At 45.6% G+C, this 16492-nt stretch overlaps 2 protein-coding genes and 1 long non-coding RNA gene across 5 annotated transcripts in view; 1 reads left to right on the forward strand and 2 right to left on the reverse strand.

Annotated features, from left to right (window-relative positions):
• Positions 1-63: 63 nt before the first annotated feature.
• slc35a3b (solute carrier family 35 member A3b) lies at positions 64-12596 on the reverse strand. 3 transcript variants are annotated; one of them, XM_048988982.1, is made up of 8 exons: positions 11408-12596; positions 6194-6446; positions 4463-4617; positions 4144-4266; positions 3892-4063; positions 2686-2804; positions 1793-1926; positions 64-643 (listed from the first exon to the last, which is right to left on the reverse strand). In XM_048988982.1, the coding sequence occupies exons 2-8, from the start codon at positions 6381-6383 to the stop codon at positions 553-555; spliced, it is 984 nt and encodes a 327-aa protein (XP_048844939.1). In that variant the 5' UTR covers positions 6384-6446; positions 11408-12596; the 3' UTR covers positions 64-552. The 3 variants fall into 3 exon arrangements, with proteins under 3 accessions (XP_048844939.1, XP_048844938.1, XP_048844941.1); XM_048988981.1 differs by lacking the exon at positions 11408-12596 and adding an exon at positions 10886-11363; XM_048988984.1 differs by lacking the exon at positions 11408-12596 and adding an exon at positions 9273-9360.
• Positions 9939-16457, forward strand: LOC125716586 (uncharacterized). The gene is made up of 2 exons (XR_007384361.1): positions 9939-10071; positions 14747-16457. It is a non-coding gene; the product is annotated as an uncharacterized LOC125716586 (long non-coding RNA).
• Positions 13142-16492, reverse strand: part of LOC125716509 (neurogenic locus notch homolog protein 1-like) — a 28279-nt gene continuing 24928 nt past the window's right edge. Inside the window, exon 17 of the mRNA XM_048988893.1 lies at positions 13142-15516. Within this exon, the coding sequence (XP_048844850.1) occupies positions 14317-15516 (1200 nt within the window). The 3' untranslated portion in view covers positions 13142-14316. The remainder of the gene's footprint in view (positions 15517-16492) is intronic.

Genomic DNA, 16492 nt, shown 5'->3' on the forward strand with positions numbered 1-16492 from the left:
GGGGTAAATAAAACATCAAGGGGTAAAAATAATGCCTTTGAAAATCTCAATAAAAAGAAACACTTTAAATAGAAATGTTTTATTCCTCATTTATACACATTATGACCTCAGAACACATTCATACTTTAAAAATGTTTCTTCCCAAATATACAGACAAAAAAAAAAACTCTAGGTTTTGAGAGTCAGGATCTCATCCAGTACTCCCAGCTGGAAATCAGAGGTGCTACGGAGGGCATAACCTAAGGAAGGGGCTACTGGAATGTAGTGGGGGGGGGGGGGGGGGGGGGGAGGCAACTACCAGACCCAGTTTTTTTGCAGTGCTTGCAGTGGGTGTGGCATCTGGTAAATTGCTCCTTTCTCATATTTCCACAGGACTGACAGGCTTTGCGTCTCATGTCTGCATTCCCCACCACCTCCAGCCCCTCACCACCACGTCTTCTCCTTCCCTCACAATACGAATCCTCCAAAGCAAGGCCTCTTCTCCTCGCCGAGATGTCCACTCCCCTAATCCCAAGCCCCTACCACCCCCCGGCTCTTGTCAGCAGGGCCACTTCAGGCACGGCTTGGATTGGGCGATGGCCCTCCCTCATAACCGTAGAGGAAGGTGGCAACGATGACCAGCAAGGTGCCCAGGAAGAAGATGCTGCAAGAATCAGGGAGACAGAGAAGAAAAGCAGGTCATGAAGTGCAGAGATGCAGGTCTCTTATCTCCGTCTGTCGTCCATCTGCAATTACTCGAAATGCATTAAAGATAGTGGCGCCTAGTCAGTCAATCTGTCAACGGTCAATCTGTATCAGGAAGTGTCTTCTTCCCCTTACATGTACATTAGCTGTTTCTAGGAAGAAAAGAGAAAAAAACAATCAAGGTACACGAGTTCACGACTAACAGAGTTCATTTCCAGAAATTAATTTCACATTCATTTCGCAACCCAGGTATGGTGCTATATCGTACGGCTCGTGACAGGATCCGTGATTCAGATCCTGTTTGCATTAAGGAGCTGGCAGCTGAGAATCGGGGCCTGAACAATGTTCCTGCCGTTCAGAAACTCCGGGATATCAGGAGTGTCGCAGGGAGTGCCCCTTCAGTCATGTTAAATGTTGGTTTAGCACAGTGGTTCTCAAACTCGGTCCTCGGGACCCACTGCCCTGCTTGTTTTCCAGCTATCCCTGCCCCACACACTCCTGATTACCTGGGTCAGGTGTGTTCAGTCAATCAGAAGCTGAAAGACAGCTGGGACTTGTGTGTGGGGCAGGGATAGCAGGAAAACAAGCAGGGCAGTGGGGGCCAAGGTCCGAGTTTGCGAACCACTGGTTTAGCGAGTTAGAGGGCAAACCACTGCTTATTTCAGCACATGTGTAGCAAAGATTGGTTTATGAACTGAACCACCCACCCATTCTGATAGCATTAACTAAATATGAGCAGAAAAACAAACGACCTATTTGGAAATCGCAGTGAGTACAGACAGTCCCCAAGTCGTGAACGAAATATACTCCCTCCACTAAAGTCTGTCTAAGCCAAATTTGAGGTCGGTCAGTAATAATACAATAAAAACGGTGTCTTCATACAGAAACATACTGTAACCTTGGCCAATGAACCACCGAAGCCGTGCAATGTTTTCCCCAGCATCACAAAGTCGTGCGTTTATTACTATGAACCACTGAATTGAACCTGAATTTTTAACATAAAAGGCTTTCTGGCAATCTGTCTGTAAGTGCGAGTTGTCCATAAGTCGGACATTCTTAACTCTGGGGTTTTCTGCATACCTCTCTGTGCAAACGCGTGTATGTTTACCTGGTAGGATCAAAGTCCTCCAACCAGAAGTATGAAATGACAGTGGACAGGATGATGGAGAGTGACGTGGCGAAGCCCTTCAGGATGTTGTCTGCATACTTGATAACAGCAGCAATTACCAGCCCCCCTAGAGCCTTGGGAAGGAGAGGAAGAGAAAGGCATTTAAAACACCTCAACCTATTGTGGGGTGTCTTACCAAGCAAGATTTTACCTACCTGGGGTTAACTCTGTAATCAGCGTTATATGGTACCATAACAGTGGTTATAAACTCGGTAAATAGACTTGCTGGTTTGTCTGTACGCATTGGTATAAAAGGGAAAGTATCTGCATGGAAATCTAAAGATGCAAACTAACAGCTACCCTTTGATAGATAAGAGGTAAGCAATACCCACCCCGTCAGGCACAGTTAATCGTTAAGCACCCCTCCCCTTGGCAAATTTAATCTTCCCCTGGCAAAGGGCCACAAAGGGACTGACACCAAATATTGGTATAAAAATATTTCATTTAATTTGTATCGGACTGAAAAGAAAAACAGTGCAATCATGCATCCCAGTTATTTAGTCAAAGGAAGGCTGTTATATGAGCTATATTTTGGTGAAAGGGTGGTTTGTATATGTTTTCGGAGAAAGGGTGGGTCTTACACTCATTTTAAACTTGAAAGCCCAAACTTAAACCTGCCTAGAGCAGGTTAGGTATACAGGATGAATTATCACAACAATATAGCCCTCTAAAACTACGCTACGTTTGTAGTATGTAAGCCTCAGGAGAGCTTGCCAAGCCAGAAAAACCGCTTTGTAGTATAACCCTCAGGATGGGAGAGCATGATAGGGCTTCTGTAAGCAAATATGTGAGGAGGACAGCAATATCTGCATCCAGACACAAACATAGCTCACCTGCAGCGCGACGACCGTCCAGGTGATCTTGTTATAGCCCTGGAACATTCCGGACTCCTTCACCCTCTCGCCATCGTAAACAAACATCCCCATCAGTCCAAACACCAAACCAAACAACCCTGAAGGGAAAGATAGACTGTGGTTAACAGCATGGTGAGTTAAGGAGGAGAACAGTGTGTGTGTGTGTTTTTGTAATCATTACATTGTGGGGACCAGATTTCCACACAATGTGATAAAAACTTGCAACTTTTTACCATGTACTTTATCGGTCCCCAAAAGGATAACCTCAAGTCAGGTCAGGTCAGGTTGGAGACCATGCACAGTTAGTATGCCATGCAGCACCCACTACACAACAAAACACCTTGGGATCCCAGTTGGCGACCTCTCCCCCCCCCCCCCCGCCAACCCTCCGGAAATGACCGTCTATCTGCCACAGCCGGGTATGTGGGCGTCCCCTTGGCCTGGTCCAGCCGCTTGGGTCCTCAGCAATGAGGATCCTGCGACCCGGATCACCCTCAGGGAAACGCGCCACATGGCCGTAATGCCATAACTGACACTCCCTCACAATTCAAGCAATGGATAAACTCAGTTCTATAAAAATCTGCGAATGCAATCAAAAAAAAAAAAAAATTCGTCAAAAGTCCTATATTTTCTTTGTTATTTAAGGTTTAGGTTAGGGCTGGGTAGGGGGGTCATAGTTGGGATTAGGGTTAGAAATGAATGGAGTGTCCCCATAAAGATATGAATATGTGGACTGTGTGTGTACGTGTGTGTGCATATATGCATGTGTGTGTGTGTAAGTGGGTAAGGGAGCAGGCATTTCCATACAAACTATTCAAGTGCTAAGTGACAGTGGTGTAGTATAACTAAATAAGATTTCTTAATGCACAGTAATTGACTAGAAGCCTGTTTCACACATAACCTGTCCATTGAACACAATTGTTTGACAAGGCCCCCGGGCGAGGGGTTAAAGTGTGAAAAGGAACAAAGAAAGCAATGGAAAAACAATACAAATTGCTGGAAAAAAGCCACAAAGCATAACAGTGGGCGACGATGCAGAGAGGCAGATGCAAGATAAACAGGCAGACAGACAAAACCCAGACGCGAACATAGAGACACAGGCAGACAAATGATACGACAGCGAAGGACAGCACTGACGGAGGCGCGAGGAAATGCAAGGACAGAGGAACGTGCGATCACACGAACCCAGCTGGATGTTGCGGACCCAGACACTCTGCTTGCTCTCCTTCAGGATCTTCTCGAAGTAGACGCCCGCAAAGCCACTGGAGAAGCAGGCAACCAGTACGGACATGACCCCAGCTAGCTGGGAGCCGGCGGACAGCTGCTTCTCATCGGGGGACGAGGACTCCGAGGGCCACTACAGGGGGGCACGAGACACTTCAGTCACCGGAGAGCAGGGAACGTTGGGATTACGGAAGCTGCCGAACCAGCACGGACCTGCACGAGGGCCACCCCAGTCATGAGGATAAGCAACGAGAGCCACTGGTACACGCTCAGTCGGCGGCCCAGCATGGAGACCGAGAACAGGGCGGTTGTCAGGATTTTCAGCTGATACGTCACCTGGAGAAGACGGAGGGGGCGGGGGAGCGGAGAATGAACACCTACACACACATCAAAAGGCAGGGGGGAGGAGTGTCCACTCACCTGGGGCACACCTGTAAGCAGACACAAAAGTACAGACACACCTTCTCACAGACGATGACTGACACACATGGGTGAGGCTCCTCGTCCTGTACTGCGCCTCACGTCGTCATACCTGGTAGGTGGCCGCATCCAGGTTGGATAGAGCGACATACAGCAGGTTGTTCTGCAAGGTGTAGATGCCTGAAGGGATGGCCAGCTTCAGCGTGTCCATGCGCTTCTTCAAGATCTCTTCCGTGAGCACGCTATTCAACGCCCTGACGCTGTAACCTGAGACACAAACATGCGGAAATGTGGTCAATGGTGCACCAGGCAAGCTTGATGATTCCTAGCTATTCATACGTTAACAATAGTTTGTCACATCATTCGAAACGCAGCAATAGAACATTGGCCCACATACAAGATGGATTAGCATTGAAAATAAAATTCAAAATAAAAAACACAAAATAACTAGAACATTAGCCAAATAAAATTCCTTCGCAGCATTCTGGAGCATCATCTCCCTCATCAGCCTGACCTCATTTAGCAAGCCCCTCGCTACTTAGAAGTGAACACTGACAGCCTGGTGCAGCAATGTGCGGATCAGCTATGAGATAACTTCAATTTCTGCTTTTGAACGGTTCCTCAAATACTGCTAATATGCGGCTGAAGTTTTTGTGAGAGGTTGCACAAGATTCAGGAACAAAAGAAGTCATGAGTAGAGTGGGCAGTTCAGTGAACAACAATACAGGGTCACCTTTTAATTGTTCTATTGCAAAGTTTCCTAAGATAACTGAGCAACCTGTCCAACCAGAAAATCATCCTCATACAAGATAAGGCTTAAGAAAGACACACAAAAATTCCTGAAGGCCTCCTAAGTTATGACTATTGGAAGCAATTGCGGTTTGTACACATACAAGGGTAGTACATTAATCCAACGTTATGAAAGACACCAGTCCTCAGCTGCACAAAAGATGAGAACAAAATGCTGCCTGTCAATAGAAAGACTTCATACATACAAAAAGGTAAAAGGCTTTTAATTCAGTTACCCCAATGGCACTTCATTTTGTCAAATTTTCCAATTACGGACGGTAAACTGCTTACGATGGTCCATGTTACGATATTTTGACCTTACAATGGCTAAATGTTTTTCACTGTTGGGTAAATTATTCAATAAATTACATGAGCTATCCAACATTTTATTATAATAGGCTTTGTTGTTAATGATTCATGTTCAAGGGAGGCTAGGCTAGGCTGTGATGTTTGTAGGGTTAGGTGCTCTGTAGTAAAATGCATTTTCACCTTACGATAGATTTATCGGGACGTAAACCCCATTGTAACCTGGGGAGTGGCTGTATGTTAAAGGGCCCCGTTTAAGAATCTCCTCTGGGGGAGAGAGGAAAAAAAGGAACTTTCTGATAGGGGCCTGCCCCGCCCACTTCAGCGACCCAGTATCACAGCGCCTCCTAGAGTTAGAATGGCGTGCCTGTAATCAAAAGGTCACTGGTTCAAAACCTAGGATCAGCAGAGTGATTTCAACATTGGGCCCTGGAGCAGGGCTCTTAACCCCAGTTACTAAAGGGATTGGCTAATCCTGCTTTCACAAAAACGTACATGGCTTTGTACAAAAGCATTAAATAAATAAACAATATTAATTAAATAAACAAATTGTGGCTGATCCGGAGAGGAATCCTGACCCTTGGTAGTCAGTCATGCAGCCTGCCTGCTACCTCTCTCACTAGTTTAGACCAATAGAAAATCCTTGAGGCGAAAACCTGAATTTATCAAAGGCAACTCTTCGTGCTTGTATGCATACTATCCTAGCGAGCAAACAATCAGCCAACTGAACCACACACACGCAACTCACTGTGGTCCTTGAAGACGAGCAAGACACACGTGACTATTTTGAGCAGTTCAGCAATCACCACAGCTGAGGAGGCCAGATATCGTGGTCCGTCGCCAGGCAGAGTGCGGGAGTAGCGCATGGTCAGCACCAGCGAGGTGGTCTGCAGCACCAGCACCCCCAAGGACAGGTACTTCAGCTGAGGTGATGCCATCTCTGGAGGGCAGGGCTTCTCTGGAGCAGGGGAGGGGTCCTCGGACGTCACAGAGTTGGGATGCTAAAAGGAGGCATCAAAACAGAAGTTCCTACAGTGAATCTGAATTACATCCTGCAAGACAAGACCGTCTTTCCCAATCCAGTCCTAGGGGAACCCCTGACGGTCCACATATTTGCTCCTCCCGGGAACTCACAGGGAGCAAAAGCGTGGACTGTTTGGGGGTCACCAAGGAACATGTTGGCAAACACCGCTGTAAGACATCAATGGAACCTTAGAAATATCCTAACAACCAGGTTCTTTAAAGAGGTAGTTCACTGCAAACCCAAACAAACAAACATCAATGGTATCACTATGAAGATATGAGAAGGAAATAGTTTGCATGTTAAACTGCTCACTACAAAGTCTGTGGATGATCTTCAATAATCGGGTCATGATTTCTGGTAAGAGACATTTGAAAGATCTGACAACAGTGCACTTTAATCACCACAGGAAGAATGCCATTCACTTCCATTATATTCAAGCGAAGCCTGACATTTCTACAGTCAATATCTCCAAAACTAGGTAACTCCCAGTGGAACAACCTAGATGGATAGATAGCACTAAAGCCTCTCTAAAACATGTTTTTTTTCAGTTTTGTAAAGAACAGTCCTTTAAGAATCAAATGCAACTTTACAGACCGACCCCAGCCCTCATCCCAAACATTCCTCGTGTAAAATGCCGACCTAGAAACAAAAAGGCAAATCAGATGACCATGTGACATGTACCAGCCCAGACTCAGAAACCTCTTCCTCTTACAATGGCAGCAGGGGACGACCAACTAGAAACAGACCTAAAGTGGTAGACTGAGTGAAGGTGGATAGATGCAGTGGAGTTGCAAGGTAAAGCCAATTGATGCATCTTAGTTCAGTTTAGTGACCACAGGCCAGACATGGACAGGTGAGTTATAGAGTGTAATGGCACTAGGCAGGAATGATCTCCTGTATCGTTCCTTTAAGCAGCAGGGTTGAATGAGTCTGTTGCTGAAGCTATTCTTGAGCTTGTGAAGTGTTCTACGGTAGGGGTGAGAGTTATTGTCCGAAAATGCCAGCAGGTTTCAGTATGCTGCCCTTAGTCACCTCTTCCAATGATAAATATTTAGTTTATACATTATATATAATTTTTTTAAGTAGTCAACACAAATGAGCAAAAATATATGCAAAAAAAAATCTTTAATTAGGCTACTAGAAACTTACATAAACCGTTGCACCTCGTTCGTACATCTTGTTTTAAGAGTTTTTGAGGCATTTGCGGTGCAATTTGAATATCTTGAATATCTCGCAATTTGAATATCTCTATGCAACTATACGGAAATGGTGAATGCTTAAAATCTCCCACAATGGTTCTCCCACTGACAACAGCATCACTTACACTTTGTTGCGATAGCAGCCCCTCATGTATCACAAGCTAGAGTGAGTGCGTAAAGCAGCCCGAGCTAGCAACTCCCAAAATCATGCATTGCTTTATCATATTACTCACATTGTCTCGCACAATTGCCTGCGCTTTGTTTAGTGGGGTTTTCCAATACATGCTACTCCCACATCTCAAAACTTTGTTTTTACAAAGACTGTGCTACTAGTTGTTTCAAGCAGAAATTACTTCCAGATCGTCCCCCTCTTATCTGATGTCCTTACGCTACTCCTGCTGTAAAGGATATGCACATGACATCACAGCAGGCGGACGTCACTGCGCTCACACCCACTAAGTGGCATAAAACCAAGTGGCAGCGTTAGTGTTCAGCTTGAATGCTGCAAAAACACATCTAAAATAGGGAAGAGCTATTGTGCAATTAATTATACAAAGCGATTTTACAAGAAATAGGAGCTCTCTTTATACAGACTACCGAAAACCTATCGGACGTGGTTCGGTCGCATATAGCCAATACCTGATCCTTCTAATAAATATGGATCAGTGCCAAAACCGATCCAAATTATGGATGAGTGCACCTCCAATACAAACATGCAAAAACAGGCCCAGGTGGTATCACCGCAAGCAGAATCAGTCCACTGAACCACTGCTAGTCCCCTAAGCCGCGTCTTTGAATACGAATCAGCAAATAATCAGAGCTAAGCCTAGCCGGGCCAAGAAAGAGTCACTCCTTTTTTCCCCAACATACCGCATCTACACATCTTTCTTTGCTTTCTTTCATTCCCTGAATACAAAGGTGCTGGAGTACTCATCCTACTTGAGAAACATGCCAAACTTGCCAGACACACGCCTTGTCACGCAACATTCATCTTGCACAGCGACGGCCTTCACTATACAAAAGGAATGAAGCAAGGAAACCCAAAGGGAAAAAAAAGGTTGTACACCCACAGGGCGGATGAATGCGAAGGGGATGGAGGGGTTTGCTGGACACACTGGGCCCCTTGTGGAGCCCAGCCGGTGGTTCAGGAGCCACACAATCCCCCTCGTTGTCTGTGAAAGAGGCCCCTCCACACCCCGACAAACAACCCCTACTTTCTCCACATAAGCCATCCCTCACATACCCCCTCATCCACCCAGCACACACACACACACCTTGAAGAGATTGCTTTTTTTCTCCCATCCATTAATTTAATATTATAACATTCCTGAATGCATCTTTGGAAATGTGACAAGCTAGTTTGTTGGCTTTACACCACAGACTGAGCAAGTCAAGGTATAACACGCAAGAATGCCAATGTATCTGAACCATACTTGCGTTAGTGGCAACTAAAGTCGCAGTTCGATTCAAGCGGGTCGAGGAGGATGAGCTTGCAGAAAGCAGGCATTCTAATATGGAACGCAGAAAAGACGAAAGTTACACAGAGGCACACATGTGAAATGCACACATCCAACGAGGCATAGGGGACCGAGCTCGCCACTCACCCTAAGGTACAATTCTCTGCTCAGAGTCCCAGCAACTGCTCAAGTTGGCTGTCCAACAGGAATGTAACTAGAATACTGTATTCCAACCGCTTTTGCAGCATATGCTTGCTCGGGGGAGGGGGGGGGGGTGTTGGCATCTTAGGTAGCACTGGCTGTAAGACTAAGGGACCGCAGGATGGGACATATGAAGAAACACCAACCGGCTGACCGAACTGGCAAGAAGGAACGTATACACACCTACATAAAGAAGGACAACAGGTTTTTCCCACCCAGTAGCCCATTTGCATATCATCCTGTTTAAGAATCTCCTCAGGGGTAGAGATGAAAAAGAAATACCCAGTCAATCGGACAAGAAGGCGAGACCAAAAAAACTACATCCCCAGCTGGGGCGGAAGCTACAGCACTACCTACTGAGCCACCTTGCTGCCCTATATATAAATACATATACATACACATTTAAAGCGAAAATAGGATTTTCAACTCAAATGTCTTAAGTGACTCGACCAACTGACCAAACCTGTTCTGTAAGTTCCAATAATTAGCCAGAGGAACATCCAGGCAGCAGGCAGTAATGACATATGACATATTAAACTCTTATGAGGAGTGCACCAATAAGTAACTGATCATTAGCACTAAACTATCACCAGAGGCAGGGCTTTGCTACTTCCTGTGTGATGAAACAGAGGGTGCCCTGCAGCTGTCCCTGGTGAAACCACACTACTGCTCTGAGAGCTGACAGTACAGTCTATGTCTGGAAACAGTACAGGTGCACTAACAGTCTCTCTCACGAAGACTGAAGGTAAGCGCAACATTAGTACTGTGGGACATAGTGATGTGGTTAAGGTAGAGTGTCTCTGCTTTGAGTCTTGAATCCAGCCGTTATATTAATTTCAAACCTAACTGATATTTTAATAAGGAAAATAAATTGAGTAGAATATTTCCTCCAGGAATTGAAATCATTTCACATTGGTCATGTTCGTGTGCGGAGACAGACAAGTTCGTACAATTAAACAATTACTTTGAAAAATCATAAGTAGCGACTGTGTGTGTCGCACATATGCAGCCTCGTGATTGAACCAACAGGTCATTAATGTATTTCAATTTTTGAAATTCAGTGCTAATCAGCCTTTCAGTTTAGAAGTCATTTATTAATACGATATTATTTCAGTTGTTTTAGAAAAAAATAAGGTGATTACTGTTCAGCTTTAGCTAACCAATTTACTAAAAGATGCCTGCTGAGAGGTCAAGTGGATTAACAAAAAATAATTTAATAACCGAATAATACAACAGAAATACTGTAACACGCTCTATTACTGGAGTTAACTCGCCACAGCATTTCCATTACTTCTGTTTTATCAAGTACTAAAACAAAATACGTGCTGGAACGAGAAAGGAAAAAAAAAAATTAGTGCTGTGTCGACGCTAATGACAAGCGTGTGGCATTTGGCCATTGAACACGGTCAGTCTGCTCAGTGCCCAGCCACGTCTAACGTCGCCCAAATTACCAAATATCCATAATCACTACTCAAACACACACAAAATATATGCAAGATTAGTTAGAAAACTGCGCAGAATAAGCAAGTGCTGCGTGGAAAGTAAAAACAGTAACTCACCTCACTCACAGCCATAAAAGAAAAGCAATCTGCATTGACAAATAAGCCGATATATTTACAAAAAATAATCTCAATTTCGTTTAAATGATTCCAGGTGTTTCGTAGAAAATCTGAGAGGACCCCCCCCGTATGTGATGCTTCCAGTTGCCGGTATTTGTTCGGGAAAAAAAACAACACATAATTGTATACTACAGCTTCTTTTTAACACACCCCGTTGGGCAAGACATTTACCTAAGGTTAGTAAAGTTAGTTTGGACAGCACCTAGCGCAAACATTTGGTACCAGATATGAGTTATAGGCAAATTTTCCTGCAGGTAGCGCAAGCAGACGGGCAGCCTTCTTGCAAATCCATAATAGCACCAACACAGCGATAACTTACAACCCAAACGCCTAAACCTCGCTTCAATCGTAATATACCGGATTTTCGATCACGTTACCTAAGTATGTACATTAATCGGTGCATGACAGAACGGGTCTAACTAGTGTAACTTGTTTTTTTAACCGTTCTGCGGTGTGAGATACCTGGCAGCGGCGTGGATGACCACCGGTGGTTTATCGACGCACAAAAGTGGCTCGCTAGTCAGACACGACCTCTAAATCCTCTGCCGAACATCAAAGGCGTTCCGGACTCCCTCTTGGAACTGTCAGCTTCATTTTTCAACCGTATTCGCGCAGATTCTGATTCATCGCTGCTTGACGTAACACTATCCTCCAAGTTCCTTGTGTCTTCTTCTCTTCTTTTCTAATTTTTTTTTCGGTGACCGTGCAGTTTTGTTGGCGCCCTCTGCTGGACGGGCGTATTTTTTTAAAAAGAAAAATAGAAGCAGTTTGCCACGCAGTGGAAATGATGGAAACATTAGCTAAATACTGCCCGTGGCTCAACTGATAAACGTCGCATCTCCCTTAGGTATTAGACACCTTGTAGACTTAAGTGTCGATAACACGTACTAAATACAAAAACGTATCTTATAACAGCAGATTGCCAACTCCCACGCATATCGCTTGACTCGAGCTTAAATCTTCCGGCAAACCTGTAGTATTCCACTATTAACCTAAAACGGGCTACATCAAAAGAGTTGGGGTAGTTGGCAAAATCTAGAGACTTACAAGGTAATAATACGTCACATACTATATGTAAATTAATCTGCAGACTTGTCTCGAATTGAAACCCAAGTTAATTTATCACCACCCCACATCAAATTAATAAAAGTGGAACCATAGAATAAATACAATGCCGCGAGGCCACCCCCAAAAACACATCTGCCCCCTGATGGCCACCCCAATCAAAATCTTCTGTTGATGCCATTGCATTGGTTTCTACTTCATTATCAATAGGTTCCCCCCTCCATTTTCCAGTGGTTTATTCTCTTCATCCGGTTTCCATTAAGTTCAGTTAATTGTTCTTTTTTTGTCATGCCACAGGACAGTACTGTGGTTCTGTGGGTAGCCATACTGGTTCAAACGTCCAGGGCGTAGGCTTTTGGTCCTGCCTTTGCTCTGTGTGTGCAGTCTGCAGGTCCTGCCTGTGTTATGCTGAAGCTGCCAGACTAATCCATCCATCCATCCATTTTCCAAACCGCTTATCCTACTGGGTCGCGGGGGGTCTGGAGCCTATCCCGGAAGCAATGGGCACGAGGCAGGGAACAACCCAGGATGGGGGGCCAGCCCATCGCAGGGCACACTCACACACCATTCACTCACGCATGCACACCTATGGGCAATTTAGCAGCTCCAATTAGCCTCAGCATGTTTTTGGACTGTGGGGGGAAACCGGAGTACCCGGAGGAAACCCCAACGACGACATGGGGAGAACATGCAAACTCCACACACATGTGACCCAGACGGAGACTCGAACCCGGGTCCCAGAGGTGTAAGGCGACAGTGCTAACCACTGCACCACCATGCCGCCCCATACAGTGCTAACCACTGCACCACCATGCCGCCCCGCCAGACTAATCAGTATCTTTAAATTGCCAATAATGCATTTCTGTATGCATTCTGCACAATCTGTCCATGATGTACCCCTGCCATGCTGATTGGGAGAGACTTCATGCTTCCTTTGACCCTGCCGGGGGCAGATTGATAACAAAAACAGCCTGGCAATTTGTTGTGAAAGCAGCTCCAATTTGATATTTTGCATTTTTTTGTCGACCAGCCCCCATTAGACCAGCCAATCGGGAAATTTAAAACTTCCCCATGGCCAGTTTGTGCCTGGACCCAGTCCAGAAAATGAATGCATGTCATGCAAAACACAGGACAGTTTGAAAACAATGAAATGTTTATTCATATTTAGGTGCTCTATATGCAGTCAAAGGTGACTGTTCTTTATTTTACTTTTTTTTTTTTTTTGCTGAAATGAATTTTAGACAATATAGTCCATTAGGCAAAGAAACAGGGCAATATTAGTATATACAGTCTATATAACTGCAGTTAAAAAGTGTATCCTATCTCCAGTGCCACCCACTCACCCATATCACAATGTCACAGTTTCATTCAGAAGTAAATTTAGTACTTACTGGCCAAATGAAACTTCATGAGCCACTTGACCCCACTAGACAGAGGTGTCTGTTCAAAAAAGGTCTCAAAGCATGTTCTAAAGAAAGCCAAGAGCACCATCTAGTGGAGTAAGAAAATACAGCAGATGGTTCACGATGCTTCTTTTGGCCATCACTAGTACTTACAAACTGGAGGGCATATTTACAACTGGCTCAGCAATTTTATAGGAAATACACCGCCTAATATTTACAGATCCACAAAATACAAAACAGTACCAATGCAAAGTTAAAATATGCAATGCAAAAATATATTTTTAAATCTCATGACAGCAACCTCAAACCCAATAATACTGACATTCAGTTAAATTCTAAAATTAACATTCACAACTATGTTTCCAAAAAGACTACCAAGCACACCGTATTAGGGTCCAAACTGCCTTTGTCATATGACTTTTCTATTTTCATAACGTTGATGGTCCACTCAGTGGAAAGGTCTCTTGTTCATCTTGGAGCAAACATATTTTTCTTAATCATTTCAGCTTTCTCTTTTATTTACTCTGCAGGTAAGGGATGATCATTAAAGAAAACCCATAGCTCTTCATTAAAACTAGGCCTCAACTATCAGGTGCCGGTCAGAAATTACATTGATACTTGGACATTTTTAAAGCAATGAGCCCATTTAGTGCTTTATTTAGTGGTTATGTAGCTTGTGGAACTGAGCAATACCGAAGCACGGCTTATGGTGCATGGACACTTCAATACTTGTGTATATTATGACCTGACACACAGAAAGGAGGGAGAAAGGAGAGACAGCAGGAAGCAAGGAACGTAACAACAAGGCAAAGTGGTTAATGGGGGGGGGGGAGATTAGGGCTTGTGGGGAATGTGGCTGGAATGCAGATGGAGGTAGAGGGGGGATGAGAGGAAACGGTTTGTCTAAGGGTGTCCCTGCATGCTGCTGCAGGAATATTCCTGGGGGTGTGGCTGCCGGGTTGGCAGGGGGCCACCCCGTGGGGCGTTGGCGTGGCGAGGAACGGGGCTGCTGGTGACATCAGACCAGTCAGAAGTCGAGTGAGGAGAGGGCGAGGAAGAGGAGGACCAAGGGTCAGGGGATTCTGGAGAGGGTGTGAGATAAGGGTGCTTGGTCGGATGGGGGGGATGTGGGGCGGGTGTGGACCCCTCCAGGCCAGTTGTGGCGTAGCTCCGCTGAGAGGGAGGAGTGGGGTACTTGTCCACGGGGCTCTCGTGTTGGAGTCGAGGGGCCGGTGCCTCCCCAGGGCTGTGGCCATAGGGGAGGGGGTGCGGGAGAGGCTGAGGTACTCCCATCATGACAGACTGTGGAAATGTCTGACCCTGTGCAAAACAGGCACGGGGAGCTCCCTGCTGGGGGCGGGACAAAGCCTCGGCATGCCCCTGATCGAGCAGACTGCCGGTGCTCCCCCGAGGCAACTGAAAGGCCAAGACTGGCAGCAGTGGCTCACGGGCCAGAGGGACGTCCACAGAGTACTGCTCTGGACAGGGAGTATCAAACTGACCCTCGAGCAGCCTGCACATGTGTGGCCGGAAGTTGGGCTTGGTCTGCTCTTTCCAAGCCTGCTGCTGCTGCCCCAGCATGTGAGTGACAGGAGGTAGGAGGGGCATGTGCACAGGGGGCGTGGTCACCAACAACGGAGAGGCGGCTGTGACCCTGGTCACAGTGTGTGGAGACTCCAGGCAATTAACAGGGGAGCTCCCCCCATTTGCCCTCTCTGCCACTGTGGGGCAATTAGCTCCTGCTCTTCTTGCCACCCCTAGGGATACTCCTGCCCCCGAACATGGCTTCTTTCTGTGCTTGGTCTTCATCTCCTCCCCCGCCGTTCTGCTGTTGCCGACCCGCCTGCCCTTCTTGCCCTGCGCGCCGCCACCAGAGACCGCTGGGGCAGGAGCCAAGCCGCGTCCCAAGGGCCGGTCGGCACCTGGGGCCAGGTTGTAGTGGTCAAGCAGCTGCACGATGTCGTGGTGCATGCGCTCACAAGCCACGTCGCGGGGAAGCTGATCCAGGTGGTCCGTGATGTCCCTGCTGCAGCAGTGGTCCAACAGCACACGGGCCGCATCGAAGCTGCCCTCCCGAGCCGCCAGGAACAAGGGGGTCTCCTCCTAATGGGAGAACAAAAGACTTCGGTAACAGATTCTTAATATAACCCCGGTTTCCCACAAACCCTGTGGATTTTGTGAGACACCAGCTGGTTCCCAAACTCGTGATAGGATTATCTCATGGAAAGGATTATCATCCATAAACAATTTGCTCATCAAAAGTAGATAAGTGCTGTATGACTGTGAAATAGCGACGGAGGAATCCCATGATGTGCGGTTTTCACATAGTGCCTCATTATCAAAAGCTTTCTTCCATTCGTCATTTGAAAAACATTTATGTTCTAGAAGCCTGTTCACTGTTTGGCGTGTCAAAAATGTAGGGACTGCCCGTTACAAGAACCAGGTGTTGAGGTTCATCGAAGGGTTATGGAAAAGCAGAATTGACGTCAGAGAGGATTAAATACTGTAAAGAAGAACTGAAAACATACTCCTGCATTATCTTGCTGTAAGTAGTCTTATTTTTCTTTGAATGCTAACTGCAACAAGTTTCAAGTTTCATTCAAGTTTCATTGTCATATACAGATAACAATGTAGCATCATTGCCCGCAATGAAATTCTTAGTCTCATGTTCCCCCAGCTTTACATGTGCTCACAAGCATATAGACATATAACATCTAAACATATAGAAAAGTATACAGACAAAAAAAAAAACATTATAACAAAAATGGTGCAAAATAATGCAGTGAGATATTTTGAATGGATGGATGCAAAATTGTGCAGTGAGAATTTACAGTGATATTGTTTAAAGTGACATTGTTTAAAGTGACATTGTGAAGAGACCTGCAGTTGTGGTGAGTGTATATCGGTGTGTACAGAATGTCAGAAGCCTGATGGCTTGTGGGTAGAAAACTACTGTTCTCTAGAGACCGGCTTGAGAAGAGTCTCCTGTCCTGTTTCATTATGACTGATTCCACAGTTTTGATTAAACCATCAATGAGTCTGGATTCAGCGCAGCGTCTCTCATCACCGCTCAGAGTCT

The sequence above is a fragment of the Brienomyrus brachyistius genome, chromosome 21 (assembly GCF_023856365.1).
Source record: "Brienomyrus brachyistius isolate T26 chromosome 21, BBRACH_0.4, whole genome shotgun sequence".
In the NCBI taxonomy this organism is placed as follows: Eukaryota; Metazoa; Chordata; class Actinopteri; order Osteoglossiformes; family Mormyridae; genus Brienomyrus; species Brienomyrus brachyistius.

Excerpts from the sequence above, each read along its gene's own strand:
- slc35a3b (XM_048988981.1), bottom strand. Across the intron at positions 4,267-4,462 it reads TGGATGCGGCCACCTACCAG|GTGACGTATCAGCTGAAAAT; the intron begins GTATGACGACGT and ends CGTCTTCTCCAG. Across the intron at positions 2,805-3,891 it reads GGTCCGCAACATCCAGCTGG|GGTTGTTTGGTTTGGTGTTT; the intron begins GTTCGTGTGATC and ends CTTTCCCTTCAG.